This window comes from Zosterops lateralis, assembly GCF_965231275.1.
Source record: "Zosterops lateralis genome assembly, chromosome: 4".
Classification (NCBI taxonomy): domain Eukaryota; kingdom Metazoa; phylum Chordata; class Aves; order Passeriformes; family Zosteropidae; genus Zosterops; species Zosterops lateralis.
This window is the reverse complement of record NC_139765.1, coordinates 60,457,173-60,482,571: the sequence shown is the minus strand read 5'-3', so window position 1 is coordinate 60,482,571 and position 25,399 is coordinate 60,457,173. Positions and strand designations below refer to the sequence as shown.

At 42.4% G+C, this 25,399-nt stretch overlaps 1 protein-coding gene and 2 long non-coding RNA genes across 4 annotated transcripts; 1 reads left to right on the top strand and 2 right to left on the bottom strand.

Moving 5' to 3' along the window:
• Nucleotides 1-2,077: 2,077 nt before the first annotated feature.
• Nucleotides 2,078-7,377, bottom strand: SYPL1 (synaptophysin like 1; the record flags this gene model as incomplete). The annotated part of the gene is made up of 5 exons (XM_083860625.1): nt 2,078-3,242; nt 4,158-4,346; nt 5,174-5,378; nt 6,524-6,642; nt 7,324-7,377. 5 exons carry the CDS (start codon nt 7,375-7,377, stop codon nt 3,126-3,128), a joined length of 684 nt encoding a protein of 227 aa, XP_083716751.1. The 3' UTR covers nt 2,078-3,125.
• Nucleotides 7,378-8,171: 794 nt separating this feature from the next.
• On the top strand, nt 8,172-24,466 carry LOC310908724. Of its 2 annotated transcripts, none has more exons than XR_014589942.1 (3): nt 8,172-8,487; nt 18,573-18,644; nt 23,949-24,466. It is a non-coding gene; the product is annotated as an uncharacterized lncRNA (long non-coding RNA). The 2 variants fall into 2 exon arrangements; XR_014589943.1 differs by lacking the exon at nt 23,949-24,466 and adding an exon at nt 22,079-22,260.
• LOC310908723 lies at nt 13,723-18,511 on the bottom strand. Its single transcript, XR_014589941.1, has 3 exons — nt 17,631-18,511; nt 16,745-16,910; nt 13,723-14,673 (listed from the first exon to the last, which is right to left on the bottom strand). It is a non-coding gene; the product is annotated as an uncharacterized lncRNA (long non-coding RNA).
• Nucleotides 24,467-25,399: the final 933 nt, after the last annotated feature.

The window sequence follows — 25,399 nt, the reverse complement described above, 5'->3', positions numbered from 1 at the left end:
GACCCCAGAGTGACTCCATCCTGCACTACTGGCACTGGCTCTTGGAGATTTGACATCACCAGGCCTCTCTTGGATTTAATTTCCTACAGGCTGGTGGCAAAGCTCTCAGCCAACACTGCCCCCATGCCAGCTGCCATGTTAGGGACTCCTGGGAGTTAGCACATGCAGAATATACACTTCTCCGCATTGTCACAGAGGCTTGATCCTCAAATCACTGGCCACAGCAGCCTAAATCACAACACACTTGCTTCCTTAAACACCTCCTACTGCTAATGGATTCTACTCTTCTCCAAGGAGCTCTCCATTATTACCCCATGCTGACCCTTCAGCTTTATTTTCCTCCACCATCACCTTACAGCCTTTCTTCCCCCTGTGGATTTCTGATCAAAATCCCCCTCTCTACCATCACACCAGGGATCATACAGCACTTGACTTGCTGGGGCCGCATAACTATAGCCTGCATCAGAATAATTCCTGCAGTATGAGAGGATTTTTATGAGCTGGCTCCACTGATGGCTGCAAGTAAAATTGCTGCCAGCTGAGGATTACTAACCTGTAGAGAGCTGGCAGAGATCCAGGCCCTTTGTTCCCTCAGTGCAGAGGGATCAAGCACACTGCACCCTCCTGATAGCAGTGGTGATTCTTGTTCAGTCAAGATAAAGCTGGTAAATCAGACAGTCATCCCCCTCCCCCACCATGAGTAAATAAGACACTGAATGTTCTGGTGCTGCCAGCACAAATACGATGTTAATTCAAAGGCAAAGACTGCTCAGCCCTTTTTGGGCGTCCAGAGTAAATGAGAGCAGCTGCTTACTCCTGCTGCATGATGCTTTCCATTTCATCTCAGCTGCAGGACTCGAGCAGCCATCAAAGCCTGCAGTATTCTGCATCAGTCCCTCCCCCCTACAAAGGGAAACAAGCTTTATCCTAATGAGCCAGAAGTGCACATGGGGTTACTTTTCCTTTTTAAAAATCTTGCTTGCTGTGGACTACATATCACACTTACCTTGGCCTGTTAACAGCAATCTGGCTCTGCACTTAGCTCTGTGGAACAGACACATGCAGCCTGAATTTCTACAAAACTCAATCCCTTATTTGTGAATCTCTATTTTACCAGCTATAGTCCTGCCTGTCATGTTCCATCTCCTCCTCTTTTGAAGGAAAGCACTCCAGGGATGGGACACACCTGTTTCTTCTACAAAAAGTGTAAGAGTAAGTTTCAGCCTTTAGGAAAAAAGGGACATCTTTTTGAGTGGGTATGAAATTCAAGATTATGTTGGAAAAAAAAAAAAAAAAAATCAGTGTGCTGAGCTTTCCAACTCTGTTTCACTTGTTGGCTGGACCTCAGCCATCAATAAGGCCTATAATGATCTAATCATTACTGCTCTCATGGGTGCAAAAATACTCACTATTACCATTTTATAACTAGGCCATATCAATGATTAATGGGTCTGTTTGTGACAAAGTAGATAAGCACATAAGAAATAGATAGGAACATACTTCTGTTCAAAATATTAAAGGTTAATAAAATATTTTAGTCGCATCATATGTAACCTTAAATCCCAAAGACTGAAAAACCTAATCAATGTATAATCATCATATTTTTTCTTAGACAATATGAAACTAGGATTTTCAGATTTTAGGATGTAATATGTATTTTTAAATAAATAAACCTGCACAGTGATGCAAACAAGTGAAAAATTGCACTTATTACCTCTTCCAAAAGAGAATTCAAATGAAGTTCTGGACAGTTATAAGTAATAAGAGCCCCTACTCTGAACTGACAGAAAGAAGTGCTGAGCAGCACTAGGCAGCAGTAGCCTGCAGGAATGATATGGATTTTTCTTCACAAAAAACCCCCACAGGGCCCCAGTAACAAGTGGTACAAGTAACTCCTGTGGCACAAGTAACTCCTCCAGCTAACCCAGGCAGCCACAGCTGAAGCTACAAAACAAATGCATTTTCATCCACTACTACAGCAGTAAGGACCCAAGGCACACTCTTTCAGCAGCAGTCATACTGACTTTATTATACTCTTTGAGACTACAGTTTACACTCAGAAGGTCAAAAGCTCTGGCACACCCAACAATTACAATTTGCATTATATACACACTATCATGTCTATTTTCATCACAAAGAGTTAAAACAAACCAAAAATAACGGAATGGCTTTCGTATTAGGTTTGTCAAAACATTTGTTCTGGGCCATTCCCAGGGAGTCAGACACCTTAGTAAAAAGTCCACATGAGAAGACCCAAATAGTTTTCCCAATGAATGAGCTGAACAACATCAATGTAGACTTTGTCATATTCAGACATCTCTCCTTAATATCCTTTCACACACAAAAGTAATAAAAGTGTAAGCACTAGCAGAATATATCAACTTTGATTTCTACAGTATTTGTAAATGTTTTGGGCCGTACTTTATTTTTCTTCCCTCACCTCCTTCAAGTGTTTGAGCCATCTATTTCTCCCATATACAAGCTCTCATATTAGTGAGACTAGAAGCTATGAACCCATACAACAAATTTCATCAGAGATTGTCCCAAGCCATTAAACAGTAACAACATATTAAACACAGCAGTAATGTCCTTCCTGACAGGCCCAGCAGCAGATCTGACAACAATCCAAAAGGAGTATCTGGAAACCTACACATCCTGGCTGCAACTATGACAGAGCTATGAATTCTACTCAGGTGGCTTTTGCAAGGTATCAGTGATAGAAAGAAACTAAACTTTTTAATCTTCCCTGGGTGAATTTTACTTTCCATTTCTCAGAGAAGACTTGTCAGAACTAAGCATTTTGCAGTAACAGCCCAGATACAGTCACTTCTCAGCCATCCATCCTACAAGGCTAATTTAAGAACCAGAAAGGGTCAGCATCAGCAAATGAAGATAATCTCTTCATTTCACTCTTCAAAAACTGTAATATAATGCTGCACAGCCTTGAAAGACACAATATATTTCATGATAATTAAACATTCAGTTGGAGTACCCAAGACCTTATGTCAAACCATAGTACAAAATAGAAGTTTATATGAATTATCAGTTATTATTGAAATGAATCCTAGTAGTTCCATGCTCTTGGTAGCGTGATGTGAAAGCACTTCAAAATATAAATATTGGTTTTATACCCTTTCTGTTGGACTTTCAGAAATTCTGTTCCATTGGTTGTGCAAGTTGGTGTCCTTGTATATAAGCCAAACATTTCCTGCCCATAAAACCACATTAAGCAAGCCAAACACCTGTAGGGTAAAAAAAAAAAAAAAAAAAAAAAAAAAAAAAAAAAAAAAAAAAAGGGCAGGGGGAGAGAAAGGTTAATATTAAATTTGTTGTGTTTGATTGGGTTTTGTTCCTTGTTTTTTAAAAGGAGCCAAAAGGTCTCTTCAAGGCAAACCAGAAGCAAGCACTATCTTTGACATCCCTTTCATTTGGAGAAGAAATTTCCACACTCTTCAGAGTAATATAAGCTATTTTAGCTATTTAACAGAATCCTTTGTAGACCAGATTGTCAAACTTATTCTATACTTTGCACAGATTTAGACAAATTCTTTTTAGTCACTGAGCATCTTCACAAATACACTTCCAGACCAAAATGACTAACTATTCCTGGGGCTATGAATAACAGCTCGAGATTTGAAAAGCAGGATTCACTAGAAAGATCATAAAAAAAGCCTAATTTCCTCTGCTATGAAATGTTCTTTGTATGATCATGAGCTTCACACCATTATGTTATAAGGAACCTCAATTTGATGTAAAAATGCTCACAGTTGAGTAAAAGGCTAGGTTCAGCACCAGTACAGAATTTTCTCCTTACTTATATCAGTCAAACCATTTGGGTGGCCCAGTAAGAAATTTTAAGTTGCTCTTGGCTAAAAGCATAAATAGACACTCAAATGCATCTGGAAATGATGCATATAACAGCTATAGTGGTACATCCTGCAAGTTGTTTCTCATTATTTTCTTTAGAAAAAAACTTGTTTTCCTCTGAGAAATTTGCTCAGTGTTTAACTACAGTATTAATGGCCCTGAATGATAAATAATCCATAAAGAAAGCTTAACACAGAGTAACATAAGCAATCAGTAGAACAGGACTCTCAGGTACCATTTGTTGTTTTTCAACACATTTATTGTACCCATATGGTGGAAGGCATACATACCACAGACACATTCAGAACTCCCATGCTGGTCACAGAAAGAAAATGGCAAGTTGTTCCTGGTGCTTTGCAGGATTCAATTCCTGGAATAATGCTGGCTCCTGTGGACACTTTGATGTCAGCAAGTGCCTTGGCCCAAACAAAAGTACTGAGCAGCCACAGAAAGGCTGTCAAGACACTGATTGCCAAGTCCTATACAAGAAAAATACTCATTAACAGGTTAAAAAAAAAAGCAGGAATATACATGAGATAAAGGCAGAGACAGTATCAATTACATCCCCAAGATAACTGCATCAGTGCTAATGATCACAAGCAAACTTAGTCATTAACAATTTTATAGTTACAACTCAGTGTTGATGACCAGCTGCAAAACTATATGCTTGTGTTTGATAGATGCAAAAAAATCTTAACCTAAGAAATCTGTTTATAAAATCAAACGCCAAGCACCTATTTTATGAGAATTTGAGCCAAAGTTATGTAAAGTGAAGGTGATGGGAGAAGGGAAGAGGGTTTGAATCTGGATGGCTGATAGGCTAAAATTTGGCTTGAAAGGTCACTAAGTCCATTTTCAAGCATGTTATGAAATGTCTCATTCAGAGTTTCAATATTGAAGGTGACTAAAATTCACAAGGTAACTATTTCCCTCTGCCAATTGCAGCAGATGCTCTATACTGAGAAAATGTTCAGATTAACAGAAGAGGTCCCACCTATGGAACAATTGTGTACTCAAATGCATGATACAAAAGAAAAGTTGTGGTGAAGGTACTGTTCACCTGAAAAAGTCAAAGTTCATTCCACTGCTTCAATAAGTGCAGTAGGTGTGATGCCATGGATGGCCAAGGGCTTTGAGTCCCCTTTTCTGCTTGAGTGCTGTAGGCACCAGTTTGGGATACTTGTGTTCACATTCCACTTAACTTCTGTAACTACTGGATATTCATCAGTAATTCTTGCATTAGCAATATTTCTCATCTCTTTGTAGCTTCAAAGTCAAAGTGTTAAAATATCTTTGTATTACTTACAGTTAGTGGAAACTTGTTATTTTCCTGATACACATGGTAATATCCAACATATACCACAAGGGCAGTAACACAGTAGAGGAACACCAATGCTGCCAGTGTAACAAAGAACTGTGCAGAAGAGGAGAAGTCTCCCATGAGGTAGACATCAGTCCAAGTGCCACCACAGCTTTTTGGGTCTGGTGCACTAAATACAACAGTATTCAACCTGTAAAGATTATATCCATGTAGCTAGAGTTTGCTATACAATGGGACCCTCATAGAATTATACTTCATGCTTCACAGCAACAGTGCTTTAGCATCCTGATTGTATAAGTTTACTCTGAAAGGCACACTATAGATATATAAATAATCAGTTATACAAGACAAAGGTTTGTCAAGCTATCTGAAGATTGTGCCCAATCCTACAGTAAGATATACAATAGTACCTTCAGGAGAAGAATCCTTAACTCATTTTTAGAGCAGTTGAACAAAAAGTTCCCAATTTGGAAGCAGACTTAGCAACATTACTTGAGAGACTGGCAGTTAAACAAGGTGATCAGGATGTAAAAGGCGTTATAGCCACAAAAACCACAAGCACTGAAGCTGAATAAATAAAGCTGTGTGACTAGTATTGATCACTCTGTGACCAGCACAGAATTATTTCAGAACCCCACTCTCCCATCCAAATGCTGTTATAACGTTGGGTTTGAGACCAAATTCTATACTGTTCTAATGGTTTTTACTAGCTGTCTTCTGAATCAATTCTGTATTTATGTTATTATACTTATTGAATACATAGGGAACACCAACCCTGCACTCATCATAGTTGTGTAGCTGCAAGAGCAAAGAGGAAGCCTTCTTCCTCCTGCTCCAGGAAAGGAGCTTGTCTCTACAAGAACACTGCAATAACAGAAATATTTAGGGGGCTTGTGCCCAACACCTTCACCAAGATAATGCTGGAGTAAAGGGGAAAGAATTTTCCATTCAGTCTTTGAACAAAAATAGGATAATGGCACACTCAAAATAATCTTATCTGGACCTTCAAAGGAGCTACAAATTGATGAAAAAATAAGGCTGTTAAAATGGACTGTGTTTTTTGACTTACTAATTACTTTCTATAGCATTCACACACTGCTAGACTAGAGCTTGAGACAGTCATATAGGGCATAACATCCTGCTGCCATTTCTACCCAGTTCTTTCTATAGGGCACTAACAATTACAGTGCTTTGAACAATTACAACTAGGTATTTTTTATTTTTGCTACAGAGCAAGCCAGAAGTTTCATATCTTCACTTATACAGCAAGCACATATAAAGAGGCAGATAGGGAAAAGAGGAATAAAAAGTAATAACTGAAGAGCTAATGCTCACCTGAATGGATAAGCAAAAGCAGCTGTAATTGTTTTGTTTACCACACCTTCACAGGAAATTAGGAGAGCAGTTTCACCTTGAAAGCCTCCACATGTGGCAAAAGCAAAGACGGCAAAAAGCTATAGGAATTGATACAGAGACATATTAGTGCACACCACTAGAGCTCAAAGGAAGCAAACTCAACATTTAGCTGAAATAGCTAGAGACAAGAAACAGCAACAAATTAGCAAAGCTGAAGCATGAAGTGATGTCAAGAAAAAAAATGCTGAGTTTCTAAAATCCAAAAGCATGAGCAACACTGCTAACCAAAGCCTAGTAAAAAGTGCTTTTGGTTTATTTTCAGTTGCACAGAAATTTTGGGAGGAGTTGTATTTGTCTGGGTTTTTTTAAATACGCTAACAGCCAGCATAGTATTTTCTGTAGTTGATAAAGGAAATATTTACATGTCTTGCGTATCCACAACTATAAATTCAAATAACTAGAAAGTAAATGCTCAGAGTATCAACATTAACTTGACTCTCTAAATAGCTCTTATTTTCCCTTTTTTCACTATCCAGACTAAGCTCCCAATCATCAGAATACAAAACACACAGCAGCATAAGCTGCCCTAACACACTTGTAATTGACATATCAAGTTTATGTCTCGGCAGTCCAAGGGCATGGCTGAGGAGCAGCCCAGTGTCAGACACCCAGCAACGGGGGCAGGGTTTGTCAGCCCAGCGGCTCACACCTCCTCAGGGGTACCCAGCCCAGGCACAGGACTGGGGCAGCTGAGGAAACAGCCCCCCAGCTCCACTCACCCATTCAAGGACCTTGACAAAGCCCAGAGGCTCCAGGACCACACTGAAGTCCATCCTCAAGCCCACCACTATGGGAGAGACCAAGGCAGCCAAGTAGGAACCAGGGCCAGCACAAACCAGCTACCACAGGTACCCCTGGCCCCTCCTTATACGGGCACCCCTTGCCACACCCCCTCACCTGGAGATGGGGATGGACCCACCCACAGACACTCAGCTGGGGCTCTTTAGCCCCAGGCCTTGTCTGGGGGCTGGGGAAATGATGCAGTGCCTGACACAAGGGGGAACAGCACTGGCCATTTTGTGTAGTGAGACAACAGTGACTTCTTCCTCTCCCCCTTCCTCAGCCCCTTCCTCTTATCTCCCCACCCAGCACACTTTAGACAGTCAAATGTGCTGTACCTTGAACTTGATGATTTGTTGGCAAACAAGGCACAGGAACCCAAAAATCCATGTGCTTGCCAAAATCTCATTGACTACCTTTGACTATTTAAGCTTTAATTGTTTTCTGTGGCTTTGTTGCAATGTTAATCATCAGTAAAAGTGAAGAGCTAAAACTCATGCTGAAGAGGGTTTAATGACTGTCAGAAGAGCTGCCCTCTTCCCTCTCTCCTGGCCAGAGACCATGGATAGCCAAAGTGGCTATGGGCACAGCACTCACTTTCCTGGTCTGATTCAAGATCCTGTAGGAGCTTCTGGCATTGCTGGGGGCCTTTGAGGAACATCAGGGTGTCTGGTGCTGCTCTTGGGAAGGGGTGGCTATGGGAGGCTGTGGCTGCTTCTAACAGGATCCACCTGATCTGGCAGCTTATAGCAAGATCTGCAAGCATATCCTGGCCAAAGGTCCTGGGTCCCAGCTGAGTGCTGTTTTTGCTGTCGGGCAGCCTTGAAGAAGGTGCTGAGGAGATGCCAGTGGAAAAGCAGGCTTTGAGTCCAGCTCCTGGGTGTAGTTAGTGTGCAGCAGCTTGTGCCAAACGGGGGCAGCAGCCTCCACAGGGCAGCAGATGTGTGCTCAGCTGTGGTGGTGCTGGGGTGGTGCAGAGGGTCTCAGTCCCAGCACTGCTGGGATCAGCTCTCCCTTGGCTCAGATGGAACTGCTGAGGGGCTTGCAGCTCTCCAGTCCTGGGGCTGACAAGCTGAGGTGCTCCAAGGACCTGATACCAACAGGTAAGGAAGGACTGCTCAGGGCTGTGGAGGCTGGGGGCTTGACTGAGTTTGCTCTGTAACAGATGTTCTTGCTGTGAATAAGTCATGGGAGGCCAGGCAAGGGTGGGAATACAGGAGGAAGCTTCCAGGCTGGGGACTACCTGTGAGAATGCTAACAAAGCCAGAGCTCAACTGGCCTGGGGCTGCACTGCTGCAAACTGCCTGAATGGCTGCAGGATCTGCCAGTCTCACACAACTCAAGGAGAATTTTGACCCCAACTTTCTGTGCAATGACCAAGAGATGTGCTGACATCTGCCTGCTGCTACAGATCCTGGAGGGAGTCTAAGGTAAATCTGTGAAAAAGATGGCTCTTTCCTTTCTTTTACTACTTTGTTAAATAGTACATAAATCTCACAGAAAATCCATGACCCAGACAAGCAGTGCTGAGGGTTCAAGCCGCCTTGGTTGGCTTCCCTGCCTGGATAGTCAGTGCCTTTATGGAGTAAAACAGGAGTATAAAATCAGGGACAGACCAAGGCAAAATGTCTGTTTGCTCATCTTTTTGACATTCTCCATGCTAAAGAAAATCTGTTCTGTGTATAAGTGGCATATAAAATCTTAGGTCAGTCTAAATGAACCAAGTAACTCTCTGTCCTCTCACCCAATATGCCTCTGTAATTTCTCCTGTCTTCCTTCTTCTGCAAGTTCTACTTAAACTCTATAAGGAATGTATGTCCCTAAAAATATATGTAGACATTAGTTTGATTACTCTGCTTTCCCACTTGTCAGTTAAAACCATTTCATTATTTAAAGCATTTTTCAAAAAGGCTCTCAGTCCTGATTTCTATGCTTTTTCTTCCTCAAGCCTTTTCAGATGTCAGATGTCCAGTATGGATGTACTCTGAACTATATACAATATTCTAGCTGTGGGCTCGTTAATTCAAAATTGGAAAAGGCTCTTAATTTTTTTACTCCATTATAAGCTTTCTTTCCCCTGAGTTTAAAAGTATTTTTGAACATTTCTGCTTGTGGATTTCGTTCCAAAGTGATATCAAACATTTTAAATACAGGTGGTCCTTCCAAATGGCTAATTTCATAACCTGAAACCAATTCTGGATCAAATCTTTGCAAGGAAAGGTTTAAGTAGAAAGACTCTATATTTGTGAGAAGCATTAAAAAAGTTCATTAGGAAAAGAAAAATTGGGAAAAGAAAAGGTTAAGCAGAAACAGCCAGTATTGCATTCTGTACTGGGGAAAAAGCAGGACAGTATTAATATGCTAATCATGTAATAAATCCTTTCCACTCCAGCAGGGCTCAGGGGAGTGCTGAGTCACATCTGCTAAAGCTTTTATATCAGTTGTCAATACCCAGCAACCCCAGTTTGGACAGGGCTGATAAAGGAGTTCTCTTAATATGGACAATGATTGACGGTCATCTCTGAGCCACTGAGATCCAGATGTCTGACTGCTATGGCAATACAGGCCTATCCATTTATCTCTGCTCCTAAGAAAAGAGAGAGGGTGACTGGTGCAGAACCCTCTTGATGGAGAATTAAATTAGAACAATACAGTTAATGTCAAGCTGCACGGCTGTTGGGGAGTCAGTTTGTGCTGATTAGCCGATGCTTAAGCTGATCAAAAGACTGGGCTGATAATATTTGACACTGTAACACAGTTTCAGGTTCTGTGAGGTATTTGGCCTGGTATTTGATGGCTCTAGAAGGATATAAAACTCATGTAATCATTGATTTAATTAGAAAGCAGGTACCTGACTGGGCTTTAACGGAAAATCAATATTATTAGTGAAAAAAATTTATTTCTCAGTATACCAAGTCCCATCATTTGGAGGTTAAAAAAGGACAAAACCTGTGTCATCTCTATATCTGGTCTCATGGTGCCTGACAAATCTGTGGGAGAGCCCAGTGGGATTCCTGCCTGTCCCAGAGACGTGTGTGCACAAAGTGTTTGTGCCCCTTAGTGAGGAGAGAGGGAGTTTCCTCTGAAGAATTGTGCAACAATCTCATTTACTAATGCCTGTGGAAGATTAATTTAAACTACCTGGATGATTAAGAGTCACAGAGGGCTCATTTTCTAAGACTGAAAGAACTTGGGTGGCTTAGCAAAATGAAGGGTCTCTCACAGGTATTACTGCTGGCTTGAACTGCATAAGAGAGTAGAAACAGAGAAGGCAGAGATTTATACTAAAACACAGTTTAATCAAAAGGATTCTGCATTTAATCAAAGAATATAATCTATATTGAACATAAAGTGTGAGATTCTGAAAATATCTTGCAACAGAAAACAAACACTGAAAGTTGTTTTATAGACAGTTCAGAATATTTGCAATATTGTTGTTTGTGATAGCAGTGGAAAAAACCCTTTCTGGTTCATGGTGTTCTTTGCCCATCCAATCCCCTACACAGTCCAAACAAGGATTAATTCAGGGAAGCCCTGAGCTCTGTGTTTACAGATAAAGCAAGAGTGGGTGATTAAGTTAATACTTACCTATCAGGGGAGGAACCATTGCCCAGGACTGCTCTGTCCACAGCACTGTCAATTCAGCAGGGCTGGAAACACCAGGTGAAGAAAGTGCTTTTCTTTCTCCCATAGTGAATAAAGGTTACTTGCCACATAACTGTCTGCAGATAGCTCCTTGCCAGGTATTGATCTGCATTCTGTTAATTGTCTGTATGCTTTCAAGTATCTGCATATTTTTATTTGCTTGTGCACTCTGATGATTTAAATCTTTTCTCTTCAGACCTGTAAGTATAGTTATTATTCAGTTTATTTCTGGCTCTCTAATAACAACATTAAGTTAGATTGTTCCTTTTCCCTGACTTCTGTAGCACACCTCTGCTTTTTTTTTTCCCAAGACTTTGGAAATCATTGTTTAATGTGTTTGATCTTTGTTCAAAGTCCTTGAGACATATTTCACTACATGTGCCAGTCATCTTTCATATCCAAGCAGGTTTTAAGTTCTGTGGCTAATACAAGTTAGATTCTACAAGACACTGTATCATTAAAAAAAAAAAAACCACTATTAATTTTACACTGCCTCTTTTTCATTTACTCAAAGCAGCTTAATTATTTCTGAACTATTACTGGTATCCTTGCTGCCTTGAATTTAAATTTTCTATTGCTGCATGTGGAAAAATTCTTGTTATTCTCCTTGATACCTGTAGAAGCCTCTGAAGAGCAGCTGGTCCTGTGCCCTGTCCCTCACATTTCTGTGGACATTTCCAAAGGCAAGAGGGAACACAGCCCTGCCCAGAGAGGCAGTGGCTCCTTTGGAAGATGATTCTGAGCAGAAGTTTCTTATAGCTGCTCTTGCCTCCCCAGGCAATGCGATTTACCCATGGGATCACAGTTTACAGACGAATCCCGTGGCTTAATTTCCATAGTTTATCATTCTGTAGGAGTTAGTTGGGTACCAGGGGAGCTCCCCTGTGCAATATGCTGGGGTGTGCCTTGTTCTCTAAGCACTCCTTGGAAAACCGCCGCTGAAGATTCCAGAAGATATCAATTAGTTATAAAGGACCAAGAATATTACGTAGGCAGTTGGAATAAAAATTCTAAGTTGTACTGTAGAGTTATGAATCTTCAGGCAGGATTTTGGAAGGGTTTGTCTGCAGGATGGTGTGGAGTCCTGTTCTACCATCTAGTGGCGCTTTGAGATAGTGCACACGGTGGAAATGGCCTTTTTCAGGGAAGGGAGGTCTTTATTAATTCAATAAATTATTACCAGTTTGTTTGTCATCTCTGAAGCCCAATAGAATTTCCTGGATTAAGGGAAGCCATTAAGAATTCCAGGGATGCTGATTTCCACATGGTGGGAAGGGGGTAGAAAACATTCTCTGCTGCAGCCAGACCACTCAAGTTTGGTGTGGATCATCAGTAGCATCTCTGAATACACTCTGGTCTCACTGTATTTAGTCCTGCACGGGATCTGTACCTTACAGCAAAGTACAGCTCTATAGTGCTACTATTAATTTACTTCTTGCTAAATCTAGAATTCAGAAAAGCCCTTTTCCTTCTCTTCATTTCTTCACAGTAATCTCTGAGAACTAATCTAGCAAATTGAGTTTGGGCCATATCATGCCACTTTAGGCAATATCTGCCCTTCATGCTTCAGCCTACCCCTGGGTTTTGTGGTGTTTTATGTGTTGCTTGGTTGGCACTGACAGCTAAATAAACATGCTCTGCCCATGGCTGGACTCCTTCCTGCAGAAGGTTATACTGTCACACATTTGAACTGATCAGGTCAAAAAAATAAACCTATAAATAGTATTTTTTTGGTTCCAAATGGATGCAAAAAAAGTTTGTGCATGCACAAAGCAGGAGGTATTTTGAGGAAACATCCCAGGAGCATCTGAACAAAAAGAATAGAATTCTGCTCCCAGCAGAAAATGCAGAGCAAGACAAAATGCCTTTTGAACTCCCAAAGGTATGAAATTGGACTCCTGACCTGGACTCAAGATCAGCTCAGGATCTGTTGTAGTACACTGACACGCAGACTCTAAAGAAGGTTTAAAATGTGCCCATTTATCTGATGGATGGATAAAACACCACATCCACTCTACTTGCTGAACTACTGCTGCTATGCTCCTGTGCAGCTAATGCTGCTATAAAATTGTTTGCATTTTAAACCAAATCTCATTAGAAGTTTATGCATAATTAATTACACAACTGAGCTGAATGCATTGCTTTTTTTTCTTACTTTGTTTTTCTTGAAGGTTCCAGATTTCCCAACTGTTGACAAAGTATGTGCTAATGACATCATTATGAAGTTCTGTTGTTTACTGTTTTCTTCAACAAGTAGTAATTTTATTGACTTTGGCAAAGAGATTGATGTTTTGTATGATTTCAATAGATTTTGTTGCACAGAGGCATAATATAAACCAAGATGTTCCAGAATAAACAGGACTATTACTACCAGATGGAAATAGTCATGAAGCATTATTTGACTTGAAAAAGCAAAAACATTTTAGGAAAAACATTCTAGGAGTCAGCCTAATCATTTTGAAAACAATATCAAAGTCTAAAGTACTGTTTTTGCAGAAAACAATAGAAGGATATAAATAGTAATTATTTCAGATCTCGCTACTTTATCATCTATGCACATATTTAGAATATGCGAGTCTTTAAAAGACTTGCCAACACACTTGAGTTAGTGTTGTAATTTGAATCTGAAATGAGATATTTCTGATTATAACACAAATCAAGGCAGCTAAAACTCAGAAGATAGTCTGGCAGCAAATTTATTGAACTTAGGGACAGGAGATGTTGGTTGACCTCATTTGTAGATCTGGTCAAATGATTAATTGTCATTTTCAAATGAATTTGAAATTTATCCCAGTAACAATAGCTTATGCAATCAGTGGATAACGAGCCTGGCAAATAACAGGTTTGTTACTCAAATTCAGGTCATGGACATCAAGCAACAAAATAAAATTTAATCTCTTTAACAGTACAAGTATTTCTTATTCTAAATGGTGAGAAAGGAAGTCTGTGGAGTTGGGTGGAATAACTATACATGAATGCTGATGGTCAAGCAGGTAATATTTGTCTGCCAAATGAGACACAATAGATATTGTTACAGAGTCTGTTAAGAAATTAAAAGCAATGAAATGCAGTGGGTAGATAATATATTTTAGACCATAAATTGCAAAAATATGTACAGCTAAATAAGATACAAACATATGAGAAGTAAAGTGAAAACTGAAACAGAGGACATAAGAAAATTAAAATGTTGTGTTGTAATTAATTCAGTTATCTGACTGGACTAAATTCTCTAGAAAATGAAACACAAACTAAACAAGTCTCAAGCAGCCTACATAAATGAAAAAGTAATTTTTAATGTCATTAAATACAAGTGCTACTCAGTTCATAAATCCTTAGTCCAAAAGTTCATAGTCCTTCCAATGCAAGGGTGAGCTCTCCTTTGATGCAAGCCAAGAGTTTGCCAAGATCATCTTCACATAGAAAAAGCAAACTGTAATCTTGGCACTGCAATTTGGCAGCTGCATGTTTAACATCTTTCCTCAAGACTGCCTCAGCACCTGACATTTAGCAGAAACAAATCAGGCAGGCACACAGTGATCCTGGCCTTTCCTTGCTGCTTCGAGTCAAGGAATAAATTGGGCCACTGCTGGTACCTGCCTGTCACACCACAGCCTTCAACAGGAACATGACTTCTGGCAGGAAAACTGGGCAAAGGATACCATTTGAGAAAGAAGATATTGCAATGTTGGTAACTTATCATTGGAAAGCAATATCACAGGCAAAACAAAAGAAAAAAAAATCTCCTTTATGTGACCTGACAAATCCAAATTTTCAAGTACTTGGGCTGTAAAAAGCTGGACCTCATAGAAAGAATTTAGATATCATATATAAGAGTCACTTCAAGACTTTTCCCAGTTTAGTTTTAAAAAAAGTTTTCTTAACTTTCTAGACCTTAATAATGTGGCATGTGGCAGTATGAGTGCAGAGTAAAATGTAGGACAAAATGCAGAAGAAAACCTTCATTTCCTAAGATGTTTCAGCTGCAGTAACTGAAATGTGGCCAGGGGCCTTCCTGAGCTCTGAGCCAGCTGACATGATGTTATGTGACTTTCTGCTCATAAAGCCTCAGCCTGCAAACCACAGTGACTCTGTGTCTTGATTGTAACCATCTCTGGACCACTGTCACTCCTGAAATGTGCCTGGGAATTATTTGGGAGCATGTCTATGTGTCCAGTTCCTGCTCTGCAGTGCCTCAGCAATTTGCTGACTGACAGCACTCGAGGGCAGGTGGCTCCCCTTGCCACTCTTGAATTTTTCTCACATCAAAGCAGCATTTTTGTGGTAGGGCTGGAACACCCATAGAGAGAGAAGTTGCCTGGAATTTCCTTCTCATTCCCTCTTGCAGAGACTCTCATGGCTCTCCCACCTCTCCAGGCACTTGACTGCTTGTGTCAGTGCTTGCAAGCCTGGCTTCTCCCTTCAGCCATCACCTCCCTCCTTCATACGCCTCCATTTTCACAGGTCTCTCTCATGTTAATCAATCCTGGGGGAATTTTTCCAGCCTCATGTGATGGGAGATAGAAGGCAGCAGGAGGCTGGCAAGAAGCCAGCCAGGCACGAGAATAATAATAATGCTGCCTTTTATGCTCCAAACCCATTTTATTGCGAGCATCCTGCTGTACAAGCCATTTCACGAGCCATTCATCACACCCGTAAACGAGCCCTTTTCTCAGAGAAAATTCTGAAGGACAAAAAGCTTAGAAGGAAGATCTATGTTCCTTAATTATGTGGTTACTCTGGGGTGGTTTACACACGCTGGTGCCATTGCAATGTGTCTTTCAGCAGCCCGGTGCCTGCCAGCGGTGCCTGCCAGCGGTGCCTGCCAGCGGTGCCCAGCAGTGCCCAGCTGTGCCCAGCTGTGCCTGCCAGCGGTGCCCAGCTGTGCCCAGCTGTGCCCAGCGCCACCCCTTTGGCACGGGCTGCGTCTCCGGCTGTCACCAGGAAACTCAAAACAACCCAGCCCGGGAGTCGGTTCTAGACACTGACACAGCTCGTGTTTCAGCCCTGGAAATGCTGTGTTTTGACAAGCTTCCTGGGGATTTTTCCAGTAGTTGGTTTAATCAGTCCTGCTGGTAGCCTGTCAGCCCCGGGCAGCATTTCGGTGCATGAAGCTGCAACAGCCTCCGAGGGGCACAGGCAGCAAACTGCGAGGCTGCCCCAGCCTGGCTGCTTCTGCACAGCCATAAATCCACTCGTATTTCCTCCCTTCACCCCTTCTGCACTGAGCATGCACCAAATTCTTGGCTATACATAGTGCCTAAATTTTCTACTTTCTCCATGCTTTCCTGTTAACATCCAAAAAAGAGGGTGTGGGGTTTTTAGGATCTTCCTCAAACAGGTGTATATAGGCTTGGCATGTAATGTATGTGCACATAATCTACATTAAGATATGAATCTCAAGCATCTGATTAAAATGCATATTGTTTATGGAAGGCAGAATTTAGGCCCTAAACGTTTTGACAAAACCTCCTGTAAGACACAGGCTTATTTTTTCATTAAGCTGCTATAAATGAAAAATAACAAATGGAATAGCAAATGGACTCCCTCGCCAAATCCTGTGTGCCACATCTCATTTAAGGCTGGGACAAAAACTTCCATAGTTTTAGAAATCTTTCCCCCAGTTTTGAGCATTGCCAGAGGATATTGACATACGTGGGCAATACAAATTTAAAACTCCCCACACCACACTGGTGACACCCTTCTTTTTGCACTCACAGAACATAATTACTCGGTGGCTTCCTTTTTAGCCTCTTTTTTTGCAGATGCCCATTGCCAAGCAAGAGTGTTTAATGGCTTGGCACAAGATTCGAGGGGTGCTGGAGATGTCCTCGCTGAGCTGTGATGGAATGTCAGCAACCCATTTGCCGGGATTGTTTATTCCCTGCGGAAAGCATCACTTCCACTCGAACTGCTTCATTCCCAGTAAATCAATGCACCCTCCCGACGGCAGGCGGCCCGTCCTGGCCCACGGCTGGCTCTGTGTGAGCCGGGGCAGCGCCTGGCCCAGCCCCATCCCCATCCCCATCCCCAGCCCCATCCCCATCCTCATCCCCATCCCCATCCCCAGCCCCATCCCCATCCCCAGCCCCATCCCCAGCCCCATCCCCATCCTCATCCCCATCCCCATCCCCAGCCCCATCCCCATCCCCATCTCCATCCCCATCCCCATCCCCATCCCCATCCCCATCCCCATCCCCATCCCCATCCCCAGCCCCATCCCCATCCCCATCCCCATCCCCATCCCCATCCCCATCCCCATCCCCATCTCCATCCCCATCCCCATCCCCATCCCCATCCCCATCCCCATCCCCAGCCCCATCCCCAGCCCCATCCCCATCCTCATCCCCATCCCCATCCCCAGCCCCATCCCCATCTCCATCCCCATCCCCATCCCCATCCCCATCCCCATCCCCATCCTCATCCCCAGCCCTATCCCCATCCCCATCCTCATCCCCAGCCCCATCACCATCCCCAGCCCCATCCCCAGCCCCATCCCCATCCCCAGCCCCAGCCCCTTCCCCATCCCCATCCCCAGCCCCAGCCCCAGCCCCATCCCCAGCCCCATCCCGCCCGGCAGGAGCTGCCCCGGCGCCTCGGGCACCTCTGACACTGCAGGACCCTGGGGTGCCTGTGGCCAAAGAGCTCTGTATCACTGGCAGCCGGCCCGCTTGGGATTTTCCAGTGGCACGTGTTCAGCGGCGGCTGCCCTTGGCTTTGGCAGAGGCAAGGAAAACATTTTGTAAACCTGGAAAATTCCCAGTGCTCACACCCCGTCTGACTGGTGTCCAATGGCAGCTCCACACTGAGAACAATCAAGGAGCGTAAGCAACAGGATGGAGCCTTAGAAAGGAAGGAAGAAGTGCAAGGGGGGAAGAAGAAAAAGCAAGAAGCAATTTTCCCCTCTTCACAAAAATTCTAAGTATTCAAAATTTAACCTCTAGTCCTCAAAATGATGCTGGTTTTAAGCTGTGCATTTAAAATTCAGGTGCTTGATATAGCTGAGATTCCTTTTATTTGTTTTTTGATCCATAAGCTTTTGGAGGTCACATTTGCCAGCTTTTCTCTACAGTCTCAATGACTAAAACCCTACTTTTCATTGTCGTGAAAGCTGAGAACCTCACATCATCATATGACTCCAGGAGCTGGAGATAGAAGTACATGGTGTTCCAAGGGACCAGCTATCAGAATGCTGGCAACGCTGCAAAATTTCCCTGGAGGACTCATCCTGCTGTGCTTAATGTCCCAAAGATAATGTGCAAAGTCTCAGATGAGATGAAGGAGCAATCTAAAGGGCACATCCAGCCCTTTGCAATTAACCAGCAAAGTCCATAGATCATGCACCTCTCAAGCAGGACCTGTCCATCGAGGTAATGCTGACATTCATTTGACCTCGGGACTGGATTGAATTTCCCTCAAGGTGCACTCAGAAGAGCCAACAGCTCTCTTGGTGACTGCAAAAGTGAATGGAAACAAACTCTCAGATCTAGAAAAGGTTTGGGGGTTTGTGTTTTCCCTTTTTATTTTTTTTTCCTTCTTCTTCTAGATCACTTACTCACCCAAAACCTGGTGTTGACCAAAAACTACATCTAATTTATAAAGCATCTTCTGGATTAAGGTAATGGTATGATATATACAGAGAAGAAAAAAGTGTGAAATAATTTTATTTAGAGACAAAATTTCACTTTTACATGTTTTAAGTTCACATGCTCTACTTTTCCCACTGTGGAAGCACATTTTATTCTGAAATATGCCTTGTTTAAATGAGAATAAATTCAAACCTGATCAGACTCAAAACATATCATTTTGGATCTGACAAAATCTTTCAGCTGCTTGTGATAAAAATGAGGTTTATTTCAATTGCCATATTAAGAAAATCAATCCTTGGCACTTGTCTCAAACACTCTGACAACGCAAAAAATTGCCCAGAAGCCTATGGGGAGCCAGGGTGGGAGCAGAACCCCTCGACACATGAAGTCATTAAACGGATCTGCCCCTGCGAGGGCTGCTTTGGGCAGAGGAGGTCACATCGCACCCAGCTGTTGCCTCCTGCTCCAGCTCAGGCAAGGGCACTTCGGCCTGAGCAGAGATTGTGCAAAAGCTTTGGGGGAGCAGGGGGTGCCCGTGGGTTTTGCGAGCAGCCGGCGGGGCGTTTTTCTATATTTCTGTGTCAGTGTGAAACACCCAAACACACCTGCCCATAGCCCTCTCATGGACTTCAGAGGCACTGCAGCCAAGCCGGAGGCTCTCAGGGTGCTGGTTAACCCTCTCGTCTTATTGTAAAAACTGTTACTACTGAAAAAAAAAAAAAAAGAAAAAAAAGAAAAAAAGAAAAAAAAAAAGCAGACTTTTTTTTTTTTTCCCCTCCATTATTTACACAGCTAGGCAGAAGGTTTAGTTATCTCCTGGGTTCTGGAGCAAGAAGTTTGGACTGGAAGTTGTCATGGTTTAAACTCAGGCAGCAATTAAGCCCCATATGGCCACTTGCTCACCTCCCACTCTTTCATTAGGATGAAGAAGAGAATCTGAAAAAAGCATGAGCCTATGAGTTAAGAACAGTTTAATAATTGAAATAAAGTAAAATGTAATAATAAGATTAGCAGCACCAATTGTAATGGAAAAGAGAGGTAAAGGGACAAAATCCAAGAGAAAAATACATGTGATGCCCAATACAATTCTCAGCACCCACTGACCCATGTCCAGCCAGTCTCTGAACAGGGATTTCTCACAATCACAACAGGAAAGGAATGACACTCACCAGTCAGGTTGTGAAGTGAGCAGAAAAAGAGGAAATTTATTATAATTTGGAGTTTAAATTGGACTAGGAATTAGATTAAGGATTGGGAGATGAGAGGACTACCTCTCTGACCTCAGTGGTCAATTCAGAAGTCCATCAATTTATCCTTCCCCCTAGAAAGAATGCAAGTTTACAAAACGTAAGTCTTTGTTTATGTTTATATCATGAGAAAGCTCCAGTAAAATGAGAAACAATCAGAAGGCTGAAAATCAGGGCTACAGGGATTGGCCCCTCCCAGCAAGCTCCCCCAGTTTATAGAGTGGACATGACATCCTGTGGTACAGAATATCCCTTTGTGCAGTTCAGGTCAGCTGTCCTGGCCACGCTCCCCCTGGTTTCTTGTGCACCTGCTCCCTGGCAGAGCACAAAATACTGAAAAGTCCTTGACTTAGGGATCAGCACTGCTGAGTAACAACTAAACCATCAGTATGTTATCAATGTTATTCTCATATTATATTCAAAACACAGCACTGTACCAGTTACTAAGAAAAAAAAATTATCACAGACAAAACCAGGACCAGGCTGACAGCTGTGAGAGAAAGAGGTATATGCTGAGAGAATAGTTTTTGGCTATTCCAAAAGTTCTAAAAACTCTGTCTTGGCTACACACTTCTGGAGAAAGTATTTGGCACAAATACTGAGTGAGCATTTTGTGTCAGGTTTTACCCCACTGATGTTTTCCCACTGCATTTCCAGTGTCAGGGGATAGGGAAGAGTGCCCCAGCACAGGGTGGGGTGACATGCCTGGCTTTGGTTTAGCACAAAAATAAAATGCAGAGTGATGGAACACACTCAGTCAGGAAATCATTTATTTCCCTGTGCAGCTGCCATGACAGCAATGTTGATACTGGATCTTCCCTAGCTGAAAGAAAAAATAGGACCTGATTTCAGTACAGAGGAGTCATTGCCTCACTCTGCAAGTTGGTTTTCTACAGCCCCTGTGCACAGAGTATCAACCACATGAGCTGCCAGAGGTGGATGGTTGCACATTTATCTTCCTTTATCTAAAAGATGCACAGCCCCAAGTAAGGAAAAGAACAGAGATTTAATTCTGTTTGGTTGTACCCAGTAAGAAACAATGAAAAATTTTCCAATTGCACTTGAGGTACTTTCATTTCTATTGCCCTTGAGACAGAGATTTATACAGTCCTGTCACTTGAGAAAATCTGCTTGCACTTTTAAATCCTGTGCTGCCTTTGGGGAAGAGGCCAATAGTCTTCAGTGACTAAAAAATCTCCTTTGGTCATTTAATGTGGGAAAGCTTTGAATTTCCTGACACCAGCATTGTAATTTTCACTGCAGTCATGACTCCTCTGAAAAAGATGTTATGAGCTCTGCTCAGCCCACTGGCCAAAAGGACAAACCTCATCTTGGCAGATATGTATTTGTTTCTTCTTTTTTCCCCTCACAATTTGCTCTTCCCATGTTGCCAAGAACAGAAAAGACAAAAAAGAGCTATTGTTTCATCTGTGCTTTTCCCAGAACTTCAGGTGTTTTTTAGCTTTGGAACAAAGTGGGAGCAGGGAATATGTGAAAAGTTGTGTGGCAGCAATTTACTGTAGAGGAAAATCAATGCTCCCCATCAAACTAACTCAGCTTTGTGTGCATACCCAGATATTTTGTTTCCAGATGTTACATTTTGCTCTAGGTCCGTTTCCAGTTGTCATTATCAACCTGAGCTCTGTGTTTTACCAGCTAGTATTTCAACTTGATTTACACATTAACAGGCTCAGGTTAATTCACTTCTTTTAAAATGTGTGGAAAAGGAGACCTGCACCAAGTAGTTAGGGAATCCTTGTGAAATGGCAAGTGAGAGACTGAGCAATGAGGTACAGATGGCACTAATATCTGTTTCTGATCTGTGTCTGATTTACAGTGATTCATATAAGACCAGAGTCAGGGACAGCCACCCTAAGGGTTTTCAGTCCCAGGAGAACAAAGCCTTGGGGTTGAGACGTGCCTTTGACTCACATTCCCTGGGTTTGTTTGGCTACTGCTTTTCAGGTCCCTGCCTTGCTCACAGAAGAAAAGGATGATGGAGCAGTACCCCAATTCTTCCTCCTACTTTTGTTTTGAAAGTTTTTTTTTCCTTGAATATTAACCATATCTGTTCCTCTTTGCCTACATGATATCTCCCTCTCCTTTCCTTGAACTCCCCCCAGCCATACCTGCACTCACACATTTAGCCTGTACGTGCCACAGTGGCCTCAGCAGATTGATGGTCACTGGCCAAGCTGTGCTGGCTTGTTTTCCAGTGGTACTTGTCCTGGTAGTTCCTTGCCAGCACTGGGAGCCTCATGAAATTCCTCCCTGTGACTGTGCCCAACACAGGCGTGCATCCCACCACTCAGGCAAGTCATGGAAAATTTGTTTGTATCCCTGTAGAGCCAGGGTAGGTCAGAGCAGCCAGGGGCTGCCTGGGTTGGAGGACATGCGTCTCCTGGAGCAGAGGCACATCCACACATTTCTCACCAGCCACCAGAAAATTCAGCTTAGCTTTAGTGCATGAAGTTGCTCAACAAGGCTGAGCCATGCATGAACCTTCCCCTGCCTGAAATCTCCTCTGGAGATTTAAAGTCCATTGACTCTCATTAGAAATAATTACAATCAGTGAGAGATCAGCAGTCACGCTGCAGCAGGGGTGCCAAATGACATGGTGGCACGTGTGTGATGCAGACTGTCCTGTGCACTTGCTGTACAGTCACTGATGCTGCCACGTTCTCTTCAGGGAGCCCCATGGTGACAATGAGGGTGGCAGTGTCCCTGCCAGCTGGGGAGCAGCTACTCAGCCTGGGAACTCAGAGGGAGGGAGACACTGTCCCCTATCCTCCCAACAAGGAGTTCCCCAGTACAGGAGTGAGAAGGCAGCTCAGAAACTTGCTTGGACCATAATGGGGAAAGTGCTCACACAATCAGATGGCTTTTCATGTAGCAGAGGTTGGTGCTGAAAATACTGAGATTGATTAATGTTGGCTTCTCCCAAAGCTCACAATCCCATCACACAGTGACAAGTTTGACCAGCAACCTCGCTCCAGCACACTGCTGAGCACAGCCATGCAGGCATTCAGTTGTCATTGTTTTGTCAAAACACATAAATGTGCTCATATGTCCATGGGATAACTCCAGCACATCCCAGTCTCCAGGAAGCAGCACCAGCCTGAGACTGAACCCACCACTGAGCATGAAGGCTTTTCACTTTTAGAGGTGCAGGATGGATGTGTGTGTCCGTCTGTCCACAGTGGTGGGGACAGCCTCATATTTTCTTGTCCTTTGAAGAGCACAAATGCAGTCTTCCACTCCAGATGTCAGCTCTCTCTTTTGGCAAGATGCAGTTCTAGATCCTAACCAGAGTGTTCCTTTGTGAGTTTCTACCTAATTTCTTTCATCATTAAAATGTTACAAATCATTTCCCTGTACAAGACCTTGTAGTCCTGTTGAGAGAAAATGCCAAAAAAAGCAAGCAGCATTATGGTCAAGAGGTAAAGCTTGGTGTGATACATCATACCACTGGGCTGCAGCTGAGTGCCCTCAGCAAGCCCAGCACTGGTTTCTTGTGTCTAAAATCTAAAGCAGCTCAGTCCAAAGCTGTTACCCTGGGGCTGGATTAAAACCAACATTTCTAATGCTAGTTTGATTGTCAAAATAAATATACTAAATAAATAGTTAAAGTAAAGATGGTCCCCAAAAGAAACCAGTTCCATCTAACAACAGAAGAGTTCAGAAAGACAGACGGGAGCAGGAGGAGGACACTGGGCTGTGCTGTGAGCTCAGTGCACAGATAAACTAATTAACAGGTAAAATATCTACTAGAAAGGAACTAGGAATTGAATGACCCAACGACTGATTAATTAAATATTTATTAAAGGCATCCCTGACTGATGATCTTTGAGCTTGTACTTGATTAACTCCAAAAGCTCCACGCGTTTATATTTTTTATGGCAATGAATGTTTTATAACCCTTGAATCACCTGTTTCAGATGTAGAAATGCCTTCAGACTTCTGTCTCTTTCAATTATATTTATTAGAAATATTTAGTCTTAATGCTTTTGTTTTTTGACTGTTAATCTATCATAACTCCGTGGAATTAAAAAAACTCACAATGTCGCTTTGTTCCTGGCCATTCAGGAAAACATCAGGCAGCAAGGAGGAAAAAAAAAAAAAAAAAAAAAAAAAAAAAAAAAAGCAATGGGTGACTTTTTTTGAAGAGCAGACATTACTTCCAGATGGAGGAGTCTCATGCTAATCTACCAGGATGATCAACCAAGAAAAAGAAAAGTTTTGTCTGCTGTGTTTCAAATGCATCTCTTGATCCAGCTGAGGACCTGAGCAAGGGCAAATATGCACTGATTGCACCTTGCCTGGTAATAAAATGGTTTTTCAGCCCTGGGGTGGTAGAACTCAACAGCAGCAGCTCTCAGGAGGACTTGCAGCAGGATGCATTAGCAAAAAAATAAGGAGTAAAGACAGGCCACTTGGTGCCTTCTGTAACAACCACAAACCAGCATACTGATTTGGTACTTTGGGAGTGGAGAGAGAATGACACAGCTGCACACAACCTGCTTGGTTGCAACCCCAGTGGATTAAGAAACATGCTGTGCAAATATAAATTTTATTGTTGCCTTTTTGTCCCTAAGCCACAATAAAAGATATCTGTAATGAACCTTAGTTTGGTGACTTTGGTGTGTCATGGTACTTAAGGCCAGAAGCAGCATCACTTCATCCAGACAAGAAGTGCAGTAGTACCTTGCCAGTGCAGGCTCTGGGGAGGATTATTGCCGAGTAAGAGCTTCCACTTCTATTTTGAACTAAAACCCCCACTTCATTCCAAAATTAGAATGAATTTAGTTGGTTTTCTGTGCTTTCTCTGGTGGAGAAAGCAGGGCCAAAAACACCCTAAAAACCCTAAAATGGAAAAAAACAGTTCACTCTCCCACTTTTAATTATTTCCTTTGGCTTTCCATGCCCACCAGTTATTCCCAGTATGTATCTTGGACAATAATATGTGTATTTCTTAGACCTTTAGCTTGCTCTAAACATGCCTCACAGTAGTTCCAGCTCAGAATATTTTCTTTTTCTTCTTTTTTTTTTTGTGGTGGGGGGAAAGGGATGTAAAAACCAACACCAAAACAGTAATAAGCCTTTTAAATTAGTTAGTATTAGTATTGCTTGGCAAGACCAACATGTGCCTTTAGCTTAATGTGTTTTTTTAATTAGATGTTTTGTACTGCCTTTGGTGATGAGGGGGAGATTCAGAATTGCTTCACCTATGCCTTTGAGCACGTGCTGTACTGAAAGCTGAAAAGAAACCTACCAAAGGGGGCAGAGATCCTATTGCACAAGGTTCCCCAGTTTTCTCTAAAGCACAGGCATGAAACTTCAACACACAGCCTGGTCTACACTTGCCTGAAGCTTTCCAGAGCAGCTTTACCTGGGAGTGAACTTTCCACTCCCCAGAAAACCACATTTCAAGGCTGTTGTGAACCGATGATCACAATGTGTTTTGGAATAGGTCAGTTTAAACATTTTGGGTTTAAATAATGCAAAAATTACTTCATTTTTATTTGTTTGGGTTTTTT